Here is a 20,468-nt window from a genome sequence, read left to right on the forward strand (position 1 = left end):
TGATGTTTTATTGCCTCATTCTATTAGCACAATTTTTTAAAAAAATATACATTCTAAAAATTTTTTTACAATTATTTTTTAGGGATAAATAAAATTTATATAAAAGTAATTCTACAATTTCATAGAAAATGTTGTATAAAATATTATTTAACGCATTCAATAGAGGGCTTAATCAAGAATTTAATTAGAGGTTATAAATAATTATTTATAAAAAAATATTATTAAATATACTTATTAATCATTTGCTTTATATTCTGGTTCTGAGTGGCAGTGGCAAGCACAGCTATGCTTTACAAAAAAATAATTTAATGTGTTTTTTTTCTGCACAGCCTCGTGCAATTCTTAGCCATCAGTGTGCATACTTTGTATAACTTTCTATAATTCATTGTTGTATCTCCTAATTTTGCAATTAAGTCTTGTAATTGAATAATATTACTAATAGATAATAATAAAACATAATACTATTGAGCAAGGAATTATATAAAAATTGAATCTACACTTTGAAATTCATCAATTATTCATTAAGCCAAAACAAAGGAAATCAGAACCGTACAGTGATTTGGATATCAGAACAGAGATTTTGCGACTTTATTTCTTTGTTTTCTCTCTGCATAGCTTTAGTTAAAATTGAAACAATACCGTAAAATTCCGATTAGAAGCCCTGGCCTTATACAACTTCGTAAGGGGTTTTAGGTGGGCTTTTAAGCAGAGGGGCTTATATCCAGGGCGGCTTATAAAGGGAATAAAACTTGTTCAAAATGAGCCACAGCAATGTTGATCAAAATAAGATTTTAAGTTAAAAAGTCATAACAAAGCATTATTCAGCCCTTTTCTGTACTGTCATCCAGCAGAGGGGGCCTATATATGGGGGTTTATAACCAGATGTATTTTTTTGTTTCCAGGTAGATGGGCCTATAACCAGGGGGGAGATGGCTCATAAGCGGAGGCGGGGCTTATAACTGGAATTTTACGGTATTTTATCAAACACTAAGGAGAGAGTGTTCTTCACATTACCGAACATCTTAAAGTTATTCAAAAAATAATAATCCACTGCACTTAGCATTTTCCACTCTTTTCCTTGGAAATGCAAGGAAACTCTCTCTTGTGTTTGACATACATGTAGTACATTAAAATAACATTAATAATTAATCATGTACACAGGAGCTTAGACAAACATCAGTCATGTTGAGATCTGTAGCACACGAACAGAACCAGAGTGGAAAGCTTTGTAAGAACTACGTGGTGATGAAACAACCAAGTTTACAGCTGATGAGCCAGGTAATGGTACGTTAAGAAATGCTGAACCTAGGCGGGACCTCTCCTGTGATTAAAACATTACATTATTATACTTAATTAATCACTAACAATTCAATTAGTTGTTAGCTTTTGACCTCATCAATCATAGCTAATGGTACAAGTAAAACATTAGTCCCACTCATGCAATACCCCCAAAATGAGGGACCTCCCTACTGAGATATTGAGCTAGTCCCTCAGAACCACTTCCCATACTTAGACTGTTGAAATAACTAGTAATTATTTTTACTACCACAATATTGGTTTCCATACACCACCATGGAAAAGTGAAAGATTTCTAGTTTGAACCCCCCCACCCCCCCCCCCCCCAAAAAAAAAAAAAAAAAAAAAAAAAAAAAAACCATACCTCTTGGAATTCCTATTCAGTTAATAAAAATAAGTTTTGAAACCCCTACCCCTCAGATCATTGGGCAGATATTTTCTGGAACCACGCAATAGATATTTAAATCAAAGTTGAGTACTGTTATGTTTTATGTTTTGACAGCAATTTTCCCAATGCAAAAATGACTGCCAAAAGGAGCCAAAAAAACAAAATATTATCTTACAAAATTGAATCCCATCTCAGACCAAGAGGGTGAAAAATAAAACTAACCCCAACCAGCAGCACACACCCAAATAGCTTTCCCCTACCCCTTCCCTGCAGAAAGAAGTGAAAATTTGCCCAGCCTAAGGACTGTATTAACAGAGGACCTTTTGCATCTGAAGTTTACACTATGTGAGGAGAGCTGGCTAAATGGTTCCTAATGTTTATATTAATGGCAGGGATAATTCACAACCTACCTCAGGGCCTTTTACTGTGAGAGATGCCTGGAAGAAGACAATTTCATTTTGTTAGTCTAGTTAATTTGGAGTTTTAGACTTTATTGAAAATTCTTTTTTGTGGATTTGTGAAATCAATTTTAGTATTAAATTTATACATAATATTGTCAAATGTTTATCATTTCTGATGTTCAAAATGGGAGTGCATGAATGTAAGTTTTCATTTTAATCATTATATAATTTATTATATAATAATAATTTATTATAAAATAAACTATTTATTAAATAATAATAATTTATTATTTAATTATTAATGAATAAAATGAAACTTAGTTTACCTTGTTTGACTCTAACTTATGGAAGTTTATGACACCGTTTTATAATTGTATTTGTTATCTCATTATAGCATTATAGCTTTTTTTTAACATTTTACCTTTTCTCCAGGGCACGGTTCAACTTTCTGGCATCCTCTTGTGGCATTTCCAGAAGGAAAGGAACTTCCTCCATAGAACACATACAGTTCACCTTCTTCAGCTAGGAGATAGAGTAAGAAAAAGTATCACTTTCAGTGAAACCAGTATATCATAAGTGCTAGAAATGTTGTGGACAATTGCTGTATGTATTAATCAAGGACAAACAAAATCGCATGATTAATTTATAATTTCATAGTCCACTGTGGCCTTATACATCTACTGGCGGGAAAAGTGATGAAGATGATAATGATGACACAGCCCTCCACATGCATTGCATGCCTATGCGTGTTCTATATTAATTTCTAGATGTATCATATAATGCATGCACCTGTAGGATATGTCTAGCTACATAACCCTCAGCACATATTGCCTGCCCATGACCTTAGATGTTATAATAGCAAAGTCATGACAGTTCAACAAAAATCCTCCAGAAAATTTTGATTGGAACATATTGTCTTCCTAAAATGAAATCCTAGATCAGACACTGAACTAGTGTCCTAACCTGGATGTGGGGGTGGGGGTGGGGGCACTCAACCAAGTTTTGTACAGGGTGGAAGGCTCTAATGATTTGCTTGTATCATAAGCTAATCCGAACTCTAAAGTAATCCTTTCATACACCTTCCATAGACTGAAAAAGGTACCCCTTTCACATATCCACCTGTAGTAGAAACACTGCATCCCAACTCTAAACCTCTGTTCAAGATATTTTGAATTGACACTAAATGTCAATTTCCCTTCCCTTTTCTATACTTTTCTATAGTCTATACAACCCGTGAACTGGTTTCAGTTGTCCTACCCCACAAAAAAGGGAATTTAATACCAACCTCCTTTCAACTCCTCTGTGATATCATCAGTTCTAAATGGTGCCGAGAAGAGCAAATCTTTAATCCCATCCTGGTTCACATCAGTCAAATCCAGACTCCAACCAAATCTGGCAAAACTACGATCACCTTCAAAAATGGCAGTGTAACTTATGTCTTCAACTGACATGTCATTTCTGTGCCGAAGAACAGTTGTCAGGTTTATCAAGTAGATGGCTCCTGATTGGTCGAATGGGACTGACATGTCGTGCAAGTCAACCAAGTGACCCTCAAGACCTAAAAAGAAAAGTTATTCTTATTAAGGTGGCTCCATATAGTTACTTTAGTTTCATTACCACGCACACTGCTGGTGCAAGCTTGTTGGACTCTGCATGCACGAGCATGCGCAACACCGTAACTTGAAGAATTTCTATTTTGCTGATGTCACAAATTAAGCGTTTTGGGGCGATCTTATTTCTAGTGCAGGATGGTTATAATTTTGTTGACAAATTTTCAGTGGCCATCAAAGATTCAATCTTAACAAGGCAGTTCCTAAGCAGTCCCTTTGTAGCTATTGTTTGGGTCCTCACGCAAACAGATATGGCTGGGAATCAGACTACAAAAGTTCATGATTCAGAAGAGCGCATGCCAGCACACTCCAATCCTGGCATGAAAGAATATCACCGAATGATACTTTAATTCTCTCAGTAGACATACCGGTACCTTCAGTTTGCTTACAGGGGCAGATCCAGGATTTTTCAAAGGGCGGTATCAAATATTTTGTTTTCTAATTAATTTTAGCCCCAGGATTTTATAGAAGAAGGGGGGAGGGTGGATGTTGTGAAATAAATTGTTTTTATTTTATTTAAGTTAAAGTTACCGTATTTACTCGAATAAGCGCCGCCCCCGAATAAGCGCTGCCCTAGAATAAGCGCCGCATTCGGGACAAAAAAGTTAATAAGCGCCGCCCTCGAATAACCGCCGCAGTGCCGATGCGGCGCTTACTCGAGGAATTCCTTATAACGAAAAATAGCACTACAAAGAAACTCTTAAACAGCCTTGGAAATTCCTTTTCATCAAAAGCGTTGTTTTGCAGCTCAAAGTTATTATGTTTTACCGCTCGCCTATTATTATTTTCTATCCAAAATTCTTTCAATGCGCAGTTCTGTTAACCTTGTGAAGGCCATGAGCTTTGTCGGTATAGCAAGCGCAACTACTCTCTTCCGTAAGAGACGGATCCTGGCAATCAAAAGAACCTTCTTTTAGTTACTGTAGAAGTTTCGTTTCGATTAGATTCTTTGCGACGTCCAAATTTTAAATAAGCGCCGCCCTCGAATAAGCGCCGCACTTGTGACGCGAAAAATTAAATAAGCGCCGCGGCGCTTATTCGAGTAAATACGGTATGCATAATTTTCACGCCTTTCTTAGTGTTATTGTCCTAATTTTCTATTTAAATGTGCTTATTTATATCTGTTTGGTGGATCTAGGGGGTGGCTAGCCAACCAATCCAATCCCCCTGGATCCACCCCTGGCTACTTCATTTCAAACTCTGCCTGAAATAAGATCTAGAGATAATTCCCTTGTGGATGAGTCTCTATATTCTCCTTAACTGCCTCCTTAACAATTTAATGAGATTGTGAGGGGAAATTACATGTTGATCACTAATAGGAACTGAAGAGTGAAACTGACTGAACGAACTTACTCAGTGTTGTAGCAGAAACTGCAAGCATATCATCATCACCATCTTTGTTACCAGAACTGTTATAAGGATTCCCTGCAGCAAGGCTGGTACCCAGTTTCATAAATGTGTCATGGCCAGTTATGGTTGCCAGGGGCTGAGGCGAGCCAGTCATGGTGAACTGGAACACATAGACTCTTCCAACACTTTGCATGTCATCCTTTGAATAACTGCAGTTTTTATTGGCGCAAACCCTTTGCAAACCAAACAGAAAGCTGATCTTAGCAATGTCTATTATTAATGGGCTATATTGGCAATGCCTGTAAGAAGTATTTTCTTAACTATGTTTATGATCTCCAAATGTAAAACTCATGGGTAAGGTAAAGTCTGCATCGAGCCTAGCAGATATGTCCAGGATTAAACATTAATGAGATGCACGTTCCTCATGACAGGCATCACAAAGTGTCCTCATTAATAAAAGTTCACCAAAACACAGACAAACATGAAGTACTCATTAAACAATATGTGCATTCAATCCTGGACATAAGTGCCCTGGATGGGCTGCTAGTCCATCGCAGGGTTATCCCCAGCATTAGTTTGTTGGTACCCAGCTGGGTGGAGAGAGGCACTATGAGAGTAAAGTGTCTTGATCAAGGACACAACACAATGACCCCAGCCAGGGCTCGAACCCAGACTGCTCAGCTGCAGACTGGAGTCAAGCGTGCTAACCATTAGGCCACCCTGCCTCTACACATTGGTACTCCCCTTAAATTTGGGGGGATTATCAGGTCACAATTAGGAGCTCAATTACCTGAATGTTGGTGCACCAATGAGTAGGAGAAACTTTCCATTTGTGTTGGCGGCAGTCATTGAATAACCAAACCAGCTGTAGTTTTGTTGACCAAAAGCCATCCAGTCAGCCTCATGCACTGAAATATCTGATCCAGGCTTCCTCTGTGTTTTGGCTAAAAACACAGCAACCGAGCCCCTCTGAGGACCTCCTTCTGGGGCATATGGGGACCCTATTATGAGGTCTTTAAATCCATCTCCATCAACATCAGCCCCCAGAATAGATGTGCCAAGGTTGTAATATGTTCCATTGCCATGGATTGTAAGGCTTGGCTTGGAGTTAAGTCCTTCTCTTTTCACTCCATAAAATATATAAACTGTACCTGTATACTGAAGCTCATTGGCCCCTGCTCGAAAAAAAAAAAATTGTCAGTAATAAAAAAAATTGGAAAATTGTACATTACATATCATAACTGTCAGTAGTTCTTACAGTCAAAACAGTCAGAATAGTTTTGATTAACGGCGAACAGATTGCATTATTTGTTTCAAAAATTCAAATTCAATTTGAATATTGGAAATCATCCAACCGTAAACATGCGAACATGTGAACCTGTCCAAAATTATCGAATTTGATTGGTTAATTTTTGACAGGTTCACGTGTTCACATGTTTACAGTTGGATGATTTCCAATATTCAAATTGAATTTAAATTTTTGAAACAAATTATGCAATCCGTTCGCCGTTAATCAAAACTATTCTGGAATACAAGGCGGCACGCGCTGATTATTTTGACTGCAATATGGTTGTCACACTATCGTAAGCGCAGTACAAGGTTCTTTTAAAAAACTTCACTTTCGGCTTGCCCTTCAGACAAGCAGCCCTCAAATTTTGATGACTGGACAACACTTTCTTTTAGCGTTGTAGTGGGAAGCTTGTTTGCCTTAAAAGCCATGAGATATAGGGTCAGAAGGACAAGTTGAGGATAAGCCCTACTTTATACATTAGGTTTGTGGAAGGTGTGGTGGCCTAATGGTTAGTGCACTCGACACTGGATCAAGCAGTCCAGGTTCAAGCCCTAGCTAGGCTCGATTCAGTATGTCAAGTTCTTGGGCAAGACACTTTACTCTCGTAGTGCGTCTCTCCACCCAGGTGTATTAATGGGTACCGACAAATTTATGGTATTGCTAGGGGTAACCCTACGATGGACTAGCATCCCATCCAGGGGGAGTAGAAATACTCCTAGTGCCTTCATGCTACTGAAACCAGGATAAGCTCTGGCCTGATGGGCCACTAGGCTCTGACTTTTTTTTTTCATACCTGTAGATGGGGCACTGACAGCTAAATCATCCACTCCATCTTTGTTAAGGTCCACCACTGCCACAGCTGTTCCAAATCGACCATTCTCCACTATCCCATCAAGAACTACATTTGCCGAAATGTCTAAGTTTATGTCCTTATTAGGTAAGCCACTATCAGTGTTACTCGTCACAAGGTATACACGGCCGTATTGGCTATACCCCGGTGTTCCATAGCCAGGTGCTCCAATGACAAGGGTGTGGTTCTGGCCATTAAAGTTGCCGTATCCCAGTGACCTGAAATGTATAAGTGTGAAGGTGTTTAAACTGCTGTCACTATGATAACAGTTTTATGCTTTAAGCCAATAGAATGATCAAGAGCATTCTTTTCCCCGAGTCTGTGAGCCTTCTGGTCTACGTACGCCAGGGATCGAGGCCTCTGGCCGATACCAATTTGTGAGCATGCACAGAGGATTATTCTGTATTTTCAGACAAATAAGATTTGTCATGTTTGACAATGAGTCCATGAATCATGGACTTCTGGTGTTGAGCCAGCCAGAGGTCTTGATTCCTGGCACAGACCAAAAGGATTATGGACTCTGGGGATGAGAATGGATCAAGAGCTAATAACTCCTTGTGCTTTTGATACACAAATTGAGCCAATAAGTGAGGAGAATTCATTAAATAGTCAGCATATTTTTAACCTCACCTCCATACCAAAAGAGGTTTAGGAGTATTGATACCCTGCCTTGAACAGGATGATGCTAACCCAGGGAGGGGGGGAGTGGATGGAACACGGGGGTAGGAGAGGGGGCCAAAAGTGACAAGGGTGATTGTCATACCTTATTAAAGGGGATAAAACAGCTTATGTGCAAAACAAAATTAAAAAAAAAATGACCACACCCCAACATTTCCAGATGCTAGTTTATTGCAGATTATCCCCCAACTTCTCTGCAGGTTGCCCAAAACATTTTGCCCTGTAAACAATAATGCTCTTGTGTAGAGGCAATTTGTAAGTTGAAAGAAAAGTGCTCTGGATAATTAAAAAAAAAACACTTTCAAGTGAAGCACTGAGAAAGTGGTCAATACTGTAGAATATGGCCCATAAATTGACCAATCTCGGTGCTTCTATCTGAGAATTAATATCACTCAACCCACCATCCTAATCTTGCATATGGCACTGAAGATGAATATTCTGCAGACGTTGTCAACCTCCCTTGATCTGTGCTCTTCTCATTAGTTATTACTTTAAGATGACAGTTCTGGGAACCATGGCAACCCTTTGGAAGTTCCCTCTTTTTAATCGCCTTTGCGCGAAGAGACTCTGATAAAGAAAAGTAGCTTCCCCTCTTGGTCTGTTTAATGTTCAGATCCGATAAATCGATGTTTTTACGGAATTCTTGTAGCATTGCAGTTTCAGGGTTTTTTAGTCTTCTGTTGGATTGTTTTCTTTTTAAACCAGTGGAATGATCACTCATGTTGCAGTTTATAAACAGTGGGCTTTTTGGAATCTCACACACATCTGTTCCATGTTCCAACATGTCAATTGTTTTGTGCCAAAGAAGAACTGACCATGCTGCCATGTCGGCCACACCCCCTGTGAAGCCATAAATCAAACATCAAATGTCAATAAGGTACATTACATTTTAATAACAGTGACATAATGTGTAGTTCCAGAAAATACCGTCCCATACCCACCCCGTGGAAGGTCATTGGAAATTCCGAGGAGGTGCAGGGATCTCAAAGGCCAAAATGGAAAGTATGTGGCTTAACTGGAATTTCCAGAGGCAAGGTTGGGGGGGGGGGGAGGTTAAACCAAAAGAAACCTTCCATGGATATTTTCAGGAACAACACAATCAGGTGAAAAAACTTAGACTTTCCTTTGCCTAGTTCCCATGAGTTTCCTGTGGCTCAATGGTGGAGTATCTAACCAGTATACAGAAGGTCATAGAGTCAACTATGGAGTCATAGGAGATGTTCTTTTTCTAAATACCGTATTTATTCAGCTATAAGCCGAGCGATTTTTTCAACAAATCTTACTGAGAACTGGTCAAAACTCAACCAAATTGGGCATTTGGCTTATAGCTGAGTATTTCCACACAAAAAAATGGATGATACTAAAAAAGAGTTGAATTTGAATGAAAATTAACAAGCATTTGTAATTTATTCTTTGTCATTACCTTTTATTTGAGTGGTGGCTCCCAAAAAGCCATTTTGTTTAATGAAGCAATGTTAGGAATGAAGTTTTTATTTGTCTTTTCTTCGCTATTTAGGCTGGAACTCGTCGTTCATCAGCTCGCTCTGGAACATTATTTTTTCGGCGTACTAATCGTCTTTTGAACTGTCGAGAGCATTCGAAATCCTGCATGTCTTGAACAATTTTATCACAATCTCTTCTACAATTTCTACCTGAGACTGTTTCTGTTCCTTCATCTGTCAAAGTTTAATTAAGATCTTTATTTTGACTTGTTGTGGTGACACCAGAAACTGGCCAATCAAAAACGGTCATTCCCAAGAGCTCTGTAAACATTGTAACATGATATGACAGAAATCGGCTGGATGTATTATTTTTTGTTCAAAACCGAAAACTTATAATACCACGACTTCTCTGCTAAAAGAAACCACTTCAGAAGAGTTTGATTGGATTCAGTATACTCTGACAAATAACAGCACATCATGTTTGAAGGAAAAATTGGGTCTCGGCATATAGCCGAGTGTTTTGGGTTTATTTTTTGTCAGAGTCTAACTGGTTCTAAAGACCAAAAGTTTAGGGTCTTGGCTTATAGCCGAATAAATACGGTAGTTTGTGTTGGAGAGATGGGATAATAACTGCAGGTATCAAAAATTTTAAATTGTAGAAGCAAGGCTACTAGAGAAGGGGGTCTTAATAAGGTAGGGCTTTTACAGCCTTGTTACCATGTGCTCAGCAGAAAATAAAATCTGTATTATTTATCATTATTATTATAATTATTATTTATTATTATTAATTATAATTTATTATTAGTAGTAGTTATATGAAGTTAACCCTTACCCTGGAAATATGAATGCACTTCCTCCATCAGAAATGGTGATGTCTTTGCATATTTAGGAAACAACTTTGCTCCACCAATTTTCTCTCCAATCCATCCAAGAAGCATGAGAGCAGAACAGAGTTCTATATCGTATTTATTGATCTTCTTTTCTCCATAGTACTCAAGGTAAATATTTTCTAGATCTCCAGATGGAATGTACCTTTTAAGAATATGGATAAGAAAAAGTAAATCTGTTATTAATACCTGTTAGGCACTAAAAATATTAAATAACATTTGCCAAGCCTAAAAGCAGAGCTCCCCAGTTATTTCCTTTGCCTTTTACTGACCATAGACAGAAAAAAAATTAGGACTTGGGCTCGTAATCCAATGGAAAACCATTAACTGGTCAGCCGTCAACTTACAAAAAAAATGTGACCTCAAGCTCTACACCAGAGCCCGCGATATGGTCAGTAGATACCTTGCTTTGACAGCTGTCAATTGACCATAACATGGAAGTCTAATATTAAAGATGTAAGCTGATGTTAACCTTAATGTTGACCCATTTCTGGAGTATGACCGCCATGTTGCGTGACATTGATGTACGTACAGAGGCAGGGCGCCTGCGCCTATGAACCATGCTGCTAGCCATGAAAACAATGAAAAGTCAAATGCATGGTTATCCTATTTCTATGCATGCATAATTCTCCTTTTATGGTTTTGGGGCTCTGCTCTGCGGCCTTTCAGGCCACTGGAGAGCTTCGCTTATATTTTCCATTTCTTGATACAATAATGTAACAGAGTATTACCATTCACTTATGTCTGAGGGTATTTGCCTTGTATCACCCTCAAATGACACCACCATATCACCGCCAGGGTCACCAATACTATGCGCTGCAGGAAATGAACCAAAAAAGTTGACGTCTCCCATGGTGGTCAGGAATCCTTGATCGATGCCAAGGCTGTGCCACGTTACATCTGTCACTTGGTGTGATACGAACCCAAGAGTGAAAGCAACCAGTTTTTCTGTGTCCTATAAATTCAAATCACTTGCTTGTAAACACAAAATAAATCTACTTTACTCCATACTATATTACCTTAATTCTTGATCTACTACTGACTACTATGAGGGTAGCAAAGGATTAGGCGTGACACGTGAAAAGGGCAAAAATTGGAGCATAACGCATAAAAAAGGGGCAAAAAATAGACAGTGACGCGTGAAAATAGCTAAAAAAGACATGTTAATTCTGCTGTTTCGAGTGTAGAGAACACATGAATTTGGTTAAAATTTGTGTCACTACCCCCCCCCCCTCTTTGCTACCCTCCAATACTGTTCTAGAGCTAGGAACAGATTTTGCTCTTCTAGATCCAAGCCCAAAACATTACATTCATAATTCAACGTTTAACCTTTTTTCTCAGACCTGGCACATCTAACCAGCTCCTAACCCCCCTCCCACTCCCCATCCCAGCCACGTGGATAAGTAGAGGAATTTTTCTGTTTTTTTTTTTTTAATATACAGTGCTTCAAATAATTTAATGTATTTTTTTACACAACCACAGCATGAATAAATTAACATTAATAGCACAGCCATGTTCAATTCATATAAAAATGATTCATTCATTCATTCATTCATTCATTCATTCAAGCAATAATGCATGTATGCATTTATGCAGACGTGCATGAATTAATTCGTTACTATTATTTTTTTTCCAAATGAACGGTAAAGAACACCCACATAGGAGAGTGAGTTTAAGAAAACTCAGAGAGCTTTACAAAACCTTATGCACCTATCAATGTTAAGCCGCTGGGGGGGAGGCCGGGATTAGGCGGGGGATTTGACAGCAATTGTTTGCCCGTGGTGGGGACTTTTGACCGTTTTAATGGACTTTCTTACAACATTTTATTGAAGTTAAGTGACTCTTTTGAACATCCACACATGCCCTGGGGTTGGGCATTTGATCAGAAAGTCTCAGCTAAGTTCAAATGCCCGGCCTATGCCCGGCCTCCCCCCCCAGCAGCTTAACATTGATACGTGCATTAGCAGCAGACGATCGGTGTCTGAAAAGTCATGTGCTTTTAATTAAAATGGATCAAATTTCAATTCAATGCGAACCTGCACAACTTTCATGCTCTTTTACTGATCTTCACTAACCTGGTCCCAAGGCTTTGGGTATTTCTTCCTAATGTACCTGACCGTTGCATTTAGGAAAGGAGCCCAGTGTGTGTCTTCAGCGATCGAATGAAATTTTCCTCCAAAACACAAGCTCGGGTACATGGCGTCCGGGTACGGGTTTCCGCCAATAAAGGCATCTTGATGTCTTACGATTATGTCCCTGTAATCAGTGTTATTTCTTGCATCCTTGAACCAATTGATAGCTTGATGGGCAATGTCTATATGCGTGCTCATTCCACAAGAGGAAACTGGTACAGTTTGGAAGCATAGCTGATAAAAGAGGGACAAAAATATAAACAAACTACTACGCAACGCCGCCATTTCCCCACTTCCTGTAGCCGCTGTTAGATGGAATGTGGGCTCAGACGATCTGTTCCAAGCGAAGTCGGTAAAAGTTTATAGAGAGTGCTCGGTTATTTTTGTCTGTTGATTTATACAGTGTATTTTACGTTTCAACAACCAAGGGAATGGTATTCAGAAAAGGAAACAGCAATTTTATCAGGAGATACCCAAGACAGAAGCTTCAGCGCTCCGTGCTGAAAGCAGAAAGAGTAAGTTTTGCAGAACTCGCTAGCAGCTGAGCAAGTAAGCCGAATTAAGTTTACACAAGAAGACGTAAGCTATTATACTTTTACTAAGGAGAATTCCTGCCAACTATGCTAATGACAGGCGGTAGTGAAACAAACTGTTGCTAGTTAATGGCGTGACATCAATATTATGCACAATGTTATGCAAATTGAGTGAAAGAAGCTACCAGACAGTAACCTGAAATCATACCCTCCCTCCGTACTACTGCTGCTGTAATTTCCCTCTCGCTTTCGTAAAAAGAAAAAAGAACGCCTGATCGCAGGTTACCAGACAGCCACAACAAAATTTCAATTCTGAGCGAATTTGAAGATGGGCGAAACGACAGTCAAGGGCGTTTTTCTCCAAAGAAATCACTGGCTTTTCATTAATTATAAGAAAATACTAAAGCCTTCCTAAAGGGTTATTGAAGGAACATTAATTTTATTATGCACCGGGAAATGATTATTTAAATTAAATCAAATATATTGTAATTAAATTTTTATGTTGGGGGTGTGTGGGAGGCAAGCCGGTGGGCAGATAGCAGGTGGGGGCATACAGAATAAACATTTGCATTTCTGTGGGATGTGAAGGCAAAGAAACAAACTTACTTTGCCAAGTTTACTTTAGGTTTCTAAAAAACTAAAAAAGAACTAACAATAGACAGATTTTTGAAGAACTGGTTTTTTTAGAGTTTATGGGAGGAGAGGGTTGGGTGGTGTGTGAAATGAGCAAGATTCAGAGATACGGCCTAAAAATGTGAAATTGGGGAGATTGCCAAATTTTTGTTTAGACATTTCTTGTCAAATTTTTATAGCAGACAAAAACCCCCTTTCAGTCATAGTAATGCATTAAATCTCTGAAATACCCTGTCCTTCCTCAAAATCTCCCAAAACTGGCCAAAATACAGGTCTCTGTAAGGTCTCTCACTCCAACTATGGCCCTGTAGAAGACTAGTTGACTAGTTGAAATATCATCCAAAACCAATTACCGTAAACGTGCCGAAAACCAGGTCTGAAAATACATGCATCTGAGAAGGGGTGGGTGGAAGGAGAGCCTGTAAGGGGGTAGGAGAGGGTGTGTGGACAGAGCTGGGACAAGACCAAAAATTTTTTCAGCCACCCTACCCTTAATTTGAACAGGAATGCCCCCCAACCTCTCTGTAGAAGAGGAAGGCTCATCTAACATCGGGTCGCCTTTTGAGTACCATTGGGTCTGGTCTAGGTTTGGGTTTGGTCTACCTCCAGACACACTGATACATGCAAATAACTATCAAAAGATCAGGTTGTAAAATTTTATTAGGATGAATGAAATTACATAGGAACAGAAATAAATAAATTAAGTACTTCTCCCCATATTACCGTAGCTCCCCCTATCCTTTTCATTTCCAAACATCAATACTGTTTTACCTGCTTTTTATAAATATATTTTATGTTATCCCTATTGTACGAATTCAGTTTTAAAATATTTTAAGAATTTTTGAAGATTTTTTTAATTCCTTATAATTCTAATTTAAATTTAGCTCAATTTGTAAATTTGGAACTGTTTGGGATTTTAAAGGATTTTCTGTAATTTCAGTGTAAGTAAAATGATATGTACATGACTAAAGGACACAAATTAACAACTAAATCTATTTTTGGGAGGTTAAAAGGACTGCAAGAAGTCTCAAGGTACATGTATATGCTAAAACAATGATTTTTACTGACATCATCTTCACAAAAGTGTATGAAATGATTCAAAGCATGCCAAAAACTAATAAAAATAGCTTTTACTGATATTTAAAATAGTACAGAAAGAAATTAAAATAATAATTTTTCGTTATTTGTGGTTTTTCAAATTAGAAGTATTTGTTTTGAAAACATCGCTTTGGCCCGGCAGTTGCCCTAAAAGTCCTGGGCACTAATCAGCTGTGTTTTGATTCGCGCGCCACGTGGATCGAGTGGAAACAAACACCTCATTTCCGGTTTAGAAAAACTTGGGAGGTCGAAGAAAAGTACATTGATCTTTCGATGTCTATTGAGCAATTTTTCCCTGAATTAGAACCCACGACACTTATCGACAAATTTATTTTGTCACGATTTAAAAATCGGAGTGATTAAATGCGTCAAAATCATGTTTATGTGCGTTTGTACAAAAATATGAAAAGACTTCTTGAAATTTGAACAAGCCCCCACACGTAAAATGTTATCCGTGAAATCTTTTTTTTTTTTCATGTGATGTTTTGAATTTTTTCCCATTTTGTGGTTAAGGTTAATGCGTAGAAACAGACTTGATATTTGAACTTGTTTTTAGCAAGTTTATATTACGTAGGATTTTCTTCGAAATTTAATATTTGTGCAGAAGTTTGTTACGTAACAATGCCTACGCCTACTCTTATATTTTACACGCGGAAAACATAATTTGACCTGAAAATGAAATCTAAGCAGACATGAAAGTGGTAATTCCACAGAAATCTAGCAGTGACTAGAATATTGGTCGAGACTTGGCGGTTGGCAACCCGTTCAATTCGACCGCAAGTTGCCGAGAAACACAGCAAATATGAAATTTGCGTTGAAAGTATGAACTATAAATTATTAATTAATTACACAAGTTTGGACTTTGAGTCGACGTAGGGACATCACAAAAGACGGTCTCATATGACCAAAAAAAATTGAGAAACAATACGCGGGACTTGCTAGTGGCCGAAGTCGATGGAAAATTTTATCTCTGGTCGAGCAGAGAGCTATAAGTCAGCCATCAAATGCTGTGGCGGCGAGGATTCGAGTTCGGTGGATAGCAAAGACTCGATGCTAGAAGCCGGCGAATACCTCGAGCGTCTGAGCTTTTGGCAACGTCCTAGACAAAAAGTGGATCTTGAATTCATCGATGTTACTTACAGAGTACAACAGAGCCGAAAAGGTAAGCGAAGTAATTTTTTCCTAGTGAGTTTTAGTAAAATTCAGCGTAAAATATTCGCGAAATAAACGCAACCGCTACGGGACAAATATTGTGGCGAACGGCGAATCGAACAAAGAAAGCGAAATGAGACGTGTACAGACTCGACTTGTAAAGCTTTTAAAAAGGTTAATCTCGATTTTTTATCTAAAATTAATAAGGTGATTTCAAGAGTTTTCCGTTAAGTTATATAGTCTTTATTTAGCCTTGTAAACAGTTTTTTGCAGAGCTTTATAATTGTAGGAAGCCCTTCGAGGCGTGACGGGAAAAACAACTTCCAGCTTATATTATAGCTGACGATGCAAGCCCGTTCGCGGTATTAAAGATATCCCGATTTTGTCTGAATTTCAGCCCGTTTTTTGCTCTCAGTATATTTATTTACCATACAGAAGTTGTAGATTTACCTAGCTCCTATGCGAAATTACACAGAGAACTATTTTCGTGTTTTCATTTGCGAGTGTACAAATTTAGATGTACATTTCACACTGTCTGGTAAACAATAGATCCGTTTTCGCTTACAAAACCGACCAAAGCTCTTTTCAGTTAAACTCGATTTCGATTTCCCCTTGATTGGCTGTTTGTAAGTAATTTGTTCTTCATTAAAACTCGTTAAGCTTAAATCCAGGAAGGAATCGTTTAGGAGAAATTAATCGACGACAGTCTTACAGGAAAACAATTCGCTACCTGCAGACATGTTTCCCCGGCGTGGTCCGTGTTTCGTCAGTGGGTTTTCCCTGCCGAATGAATTCCCAATATGCCTGGTGTTTCCAAAACGCCCAGCGTAATAACCAAAATAAACGCTTTTTGAGAACAACAACGCAAAAAAAGGAATTATTTTACAGTATTGGGCTTCATTTTCGTGAGATATTTTCGTGTGAAGAAGTTGGATTAGGTTTTTGTCGAAGCCGACAGTCATCGCACCCTTGTGCCAATACACTGCAATACACCAGGCGGGTTCAAGGATGAAGACCAGAAACATGTTTTCCTACACGAACACGAAACTGCAACACGAAAGGAGCTTTTTACATGGCTTGATGTTTTCTTTCAAGGTATAAACGATTCTTTTCAATTTCCCTGGAGTTTTCACGTGGCTTTATACAGAAGAACAAAAGCTATATCAAAACGTTTCTTCCGAAAACTAACAAAATGGATGAAGGTATCCGTTAAACTTGCCCGTCGGGGCTGGACGAATGTTTGTATGTAAAACAAATTAAATGCAAATACCTTTTAAGCAATTACAATTATACCTTTGGCATTGACAAAAGCATAGCGCTAAAATGTAACATATCACTATTTAGTAAGACGTAAATATACAAAGCAGTTAAATATATTTTACTGGCAGGGATTAAAAGGCCCTTCTTATATGAGCCACGGCATAACTATTCAGCTAAGAGTTGCAAGAAAGAGTAGCTCCGTTTATCTGTGATAACGTTTCTAGAAACAGAGATCTAGATCAATTGATACAGCTAGCTATAAGAAAAGGTTACAAGATTTCCACATCACAAAAAATGAGATCATAGTGATATTAATATGATTATTTTCTGGAGGTAAGAACATTATTTACATTAAACTTTTCTAAATATTTTATCTTCAGTGAGACTAGTCAACGTATCATGTCAGAGACCTGGTCATGGGTTGTCTTATAAATTTGCATCTTTGCGTAAAAATGACATCTTTTGATAACTTTAAGTTTATTAGACTGTTCTTTCTGGATCATTTATCTTTAACCATGAAAATTTAGACTAAGTAAATATGGTCAAAACCAATAAGCTCAAAGTATGTGTAAGCTACTTCAGGAATTCACTGATTATGCACTTATAAAATACGCATCTCTTTTTACCATGCAATCTTTGTTTTAATTGGATACCTACATCCTGCTGAGGCAGTTCAATGATTGACAGGCATAACACAAACACATGAACAAATTGCACAGTCATATGTCACAAGAGGGAACCTGTTCTTTAGATGTCCTCAACTCTGGGCTTACAAACGTAAATTCTGCTCCAGATCATTCTTGAAGAAATCACGACAACTTCCTGATCCTAGAATCCTTCTGCAATGGTCCCATAACGTCACTAAGCCTAATAAACTCATTCAACACCATTATTTAGTTACACAAGTGGTAAATTCTCAGTAGTAGAACAGTAATGGTAACAGCTTGTAAACTTAGACAATGACTTCTTGATATTAACTACATGCATTTATACGTGATAATTGTGACCTTTGAATGTGGTGTGATGGTGGGGTGAGCATCAGGCATGCCTTCACATGAGACTAAACCAGTTTAAAACCTGATTGAACCAGTTAAATAAGAGTCAGATCATAACCAGTGTTACTTAATATAGCACTTTCTTTTAATTTATTCCAAGCATTTCCCCTCACTTTTGATCTGGTGTTCTATTTCATTTGTTCCACATGCACTAAATAACACATAGACTTGTGCACATTCAACTGTACATGCCCTGAGCAATTTCACCTAGTTGTATAAATTATGTGCAGTTTAAAATGTAAATAAATACGTAGTTTAGTTTTGTCAGAAATCAGACCATGTATGTGCAGTTTGTGTGTGGTATTTTTCTGTCCACTATATTCATGACCTACTTGACCTCTTGGGAGTTGCTTTTCATAGCCTAAACTCAGGCACATGCTTTCACAATAATGAACATAATAAGGGCTTCAGACAAAATCATAACTGCAGCAACTCCCAGAATTAACCTCAGTATTAATTAAATTTTAATTTTTGTTAATGGCAGTAATTTTTGTTCATGAGTCTATAGTGATCATTCAAATGAAAGCTTAATTCATGGATTTAAGTGGAGAGATTAAAAATAAACAGGAGAATAACATTATTTTCTTTAGCAGAATATTATGTACATGCAACTGTATCACAAGGGAGTTCTAAGCAATATACATGTTGTGGTTTAATTTTATCTTTGGTTTAAAATTTTTCAAACCAGTTTGATTTTTATTTCCCTTTGTTTCAGATTATGATAATGAATAGGAGACAATGAAAAATAAAAATCAAACTGGTTTGAAAACATTTTAAACCAAAAACAAAATTAAACCACAACATACACAAACAAGTACTGTGACCTAAACAGGCAGTCCAATATTGCAGATGTTTTTTTATGGTTCAAAGGGTGTATGCCTACTGGATGTTCAACTGGTGTCATAGTTATTGTGTTGGCAGTATCAGTAGTATTGACCCACATCCTAAGTCATTATTTTTATTGGTTGATTTCAGAGCAAAAGACAATTGTTCATGGGGTGTCTGGGGAGTTTAGAAGTGGTGAGCTGGTTGCTGTGCTGGGGCCATCAGGTATGATCATACAGAATATGTATAATGTGTTGCTTCAAGAAATATCCCCTCACCCCTCTAAAAATTCCAGTTGAACTTCATGCTTTTCTTTAAAAATATTGGCTTTTCAGACCCCCCCCACCCCACCCACCCCCTCAGAATTTCTAATGACCATGGGGTGAGTACCGTAATGATTCGATTTAGCGCCCGGGGCGCTTATTTACTTTTGGCACCTCAAGGGAGGGCGCTTATTCGAGACAGGGCGCTTATTCGGGACAGGGCGCTTATTCGGGACAGGGCGCTTATTTAATTTTTTGAAAAACAACCAAATGTTCAAAACAAAACTTAAGTAAATATTAAACAAAATTAACAATAACAGAAACTAAAACAGTAACAAATTGTTGAAAATTCAGTTACTTTTAAAAGAATTGTTCATTTTAGCAGTAAACATATACCTGTACGGTAGGGTGAATGTTCATGAGTTTATCTATTCGACGTCAATGACTCCCGGGGGGGGGACTCCCATATGAAACGGACGGGAATGCTCGTCGGAAATTTTGAAAAGAACCCCTAAAAGAGACCAATCTGGGTGTGGCTCAAGCCTTTCTTGACCCCTAAAAGATACAAAAAAAATAAGAAAGGAGTTAATATTTGTATATTTCTTCGTGTGTAACCCTAAGCGAGACCATTATGGCTAAAAATATTGGCGTTTTGGGCGTTTTTTCTCGGAACACCCTAAGAGAGACCAAAAGTCCGAAATTTACACCCCTAAGCGAGACGACGAGCATCCCCGTCACTTTCATATGCGAGTCCCCCCTCGGGCAATGACTTCAGTAGGGACAGTTATCCACCATAAGGAAGTTTATTAGAGTAGGGGCGCTTATAAGAATGGGGACGTTTATTAGAATGGGGGCGCTTATTGGAATAGGGGCGCTTATTAACAAAACGCACATTCGAAGGGGGGCGCTTATTCGGAAGGGGGCGCTTATTGGAAGGAGGGCGCTAAATCGAATCATTACGGTATGGATACTTTTTGAAGCAAAACATTTTTATCATGTCACTTCTACTTTGAAACTCTTGCAACCTATATACTGTAGCTGTACAGGCTAGTTGGGCTAGGGGACTCTTATTATTTAAATCTGTTGTGCAAGAATATTGGGACAAACTTTATTAATTACAATAGACTGTGCACCTTTAAAAACAAGCGGTTTATAAATGGTTTCCATAATGAAAAAAAAAGCTTTAACTATAAATTGTTTTTTTTCAAATTTTAATATCTTAAGTTGCAAGTATTTTCCGCATCTTTGCATACTTGATTTAATATACCCTCTCTCTTACTCTTATAATCAGCTGATCAATACAGCCATCAACTGTATTGCTTAT

At 38.0% G+C, this 20,468-nt stretch overlaps 2 protein-coding genes across 3 annotated transcripts in view; one reads left to right on the top strand and one right to left on the bottom strand.

Annotated features, from left to right (window-relative positions):
* LOC144664042 (phosphatidylinositol-glycan-specific phospholipase D-like) lies at nucleotides 1–18,167 on the bottom strand. Of its 2 annotated transcripts, none has more exons than XM_078525163.1 (12): nucleotides 17,659–18,167; nucleotides 12,269–12,559; nucleotides 10,925–11,148; nucleotides 10,139–10,338; nucleotides 8,266–8,704; nucleotides 7,130–7,404; nucleotides 5,836–6,220; nucleotides 5,049–5,278; nucleotides 3,371–3,643; nucleotides 2,507–2,607; nucleotides 2,095–2,121; nucleotides 1–1,321 (listed from the first exon to the last, which is right to left on the bottom strand). In XM_078525163.1, exons 1-12 carry the CDS (start codon nucleotides 17,722–17,724, stop codon nucleotides 1,181–1,183), a joined length of 2,652 nt encoding a protein of 883 aa, XP_078381289.1. In that variant the 5' UTR covers nucleotides 17,725–18,167; the 3' UTR covers nucleotides 1–1,180. The 2 variants fall into 2 exon arrangements, with proteins under 2 accessions (XP_078381289.1, XP_078381290.1); XM_078525164.1 differs by having other exon boundaries at nucleotides 17,628–18,166.
* LOC144664049 (ATP-binding cassette sub-family G member 4-like) overlaps nucleotides 14,998–20,468 on the top strand; it is a 17,951-nt gene continuing 12,480 nt past the window's right edge. Inside the window, exons 1-2 of the mRNA XM_078525171.1 lie at nucleotides 14,998–15,751; nucleotides 19,032–19,106. Of these exons, the coding sequence (XP_078381297.1) occupies nucleotides 15,544–15,751; nucleotides 19,032–19,106 (283 nt within the window). The 5' untranslated portion in view covers nucleotides 14,998–15,543. The remainder of the gene's footprint in view (nucleotides 15,752–19,031; nucleotides 19,107–20,468) is intronic.

Source organism: Oculina patagonica, chromosome 8 (assembly GCF_052425735.1).
Source record: "Oculina patagonica isolate OP01 chromosome 8, crgOcupat, whole genome shotgun sequence".
In the NCBI taxonomy this organism is placed as follows: Eukaryota; Metazoa; Cnidaria; class Anthozoa; order Scleractinia; family Oculinidae; genus Oculina; species Oculina patagonica.

Coding starts and splice junctions, on each gene's coding strand:
- LOC144664042 (XM_078525163.1), bottom strand. CDS start 17,724: ATGACTGTGCAATTTGTTCATGTGTTTGTGTTATGCCTGTCAATCATT. Junction 5,279..5,835: donor ATTGGTGCACCAACATTCAG/GTAATTGAGCTC, acceptor TGGTTTGCAAAG/GGTTTGCGCCAATAAAAACT. Junction 2,122..2,506: donor AACCGTGCCCTGGAGAAAAG/GTAAAATGTTAA, acceptor GTCTTCTTCCAG/GCATCTCTCACAGTAAAAGG.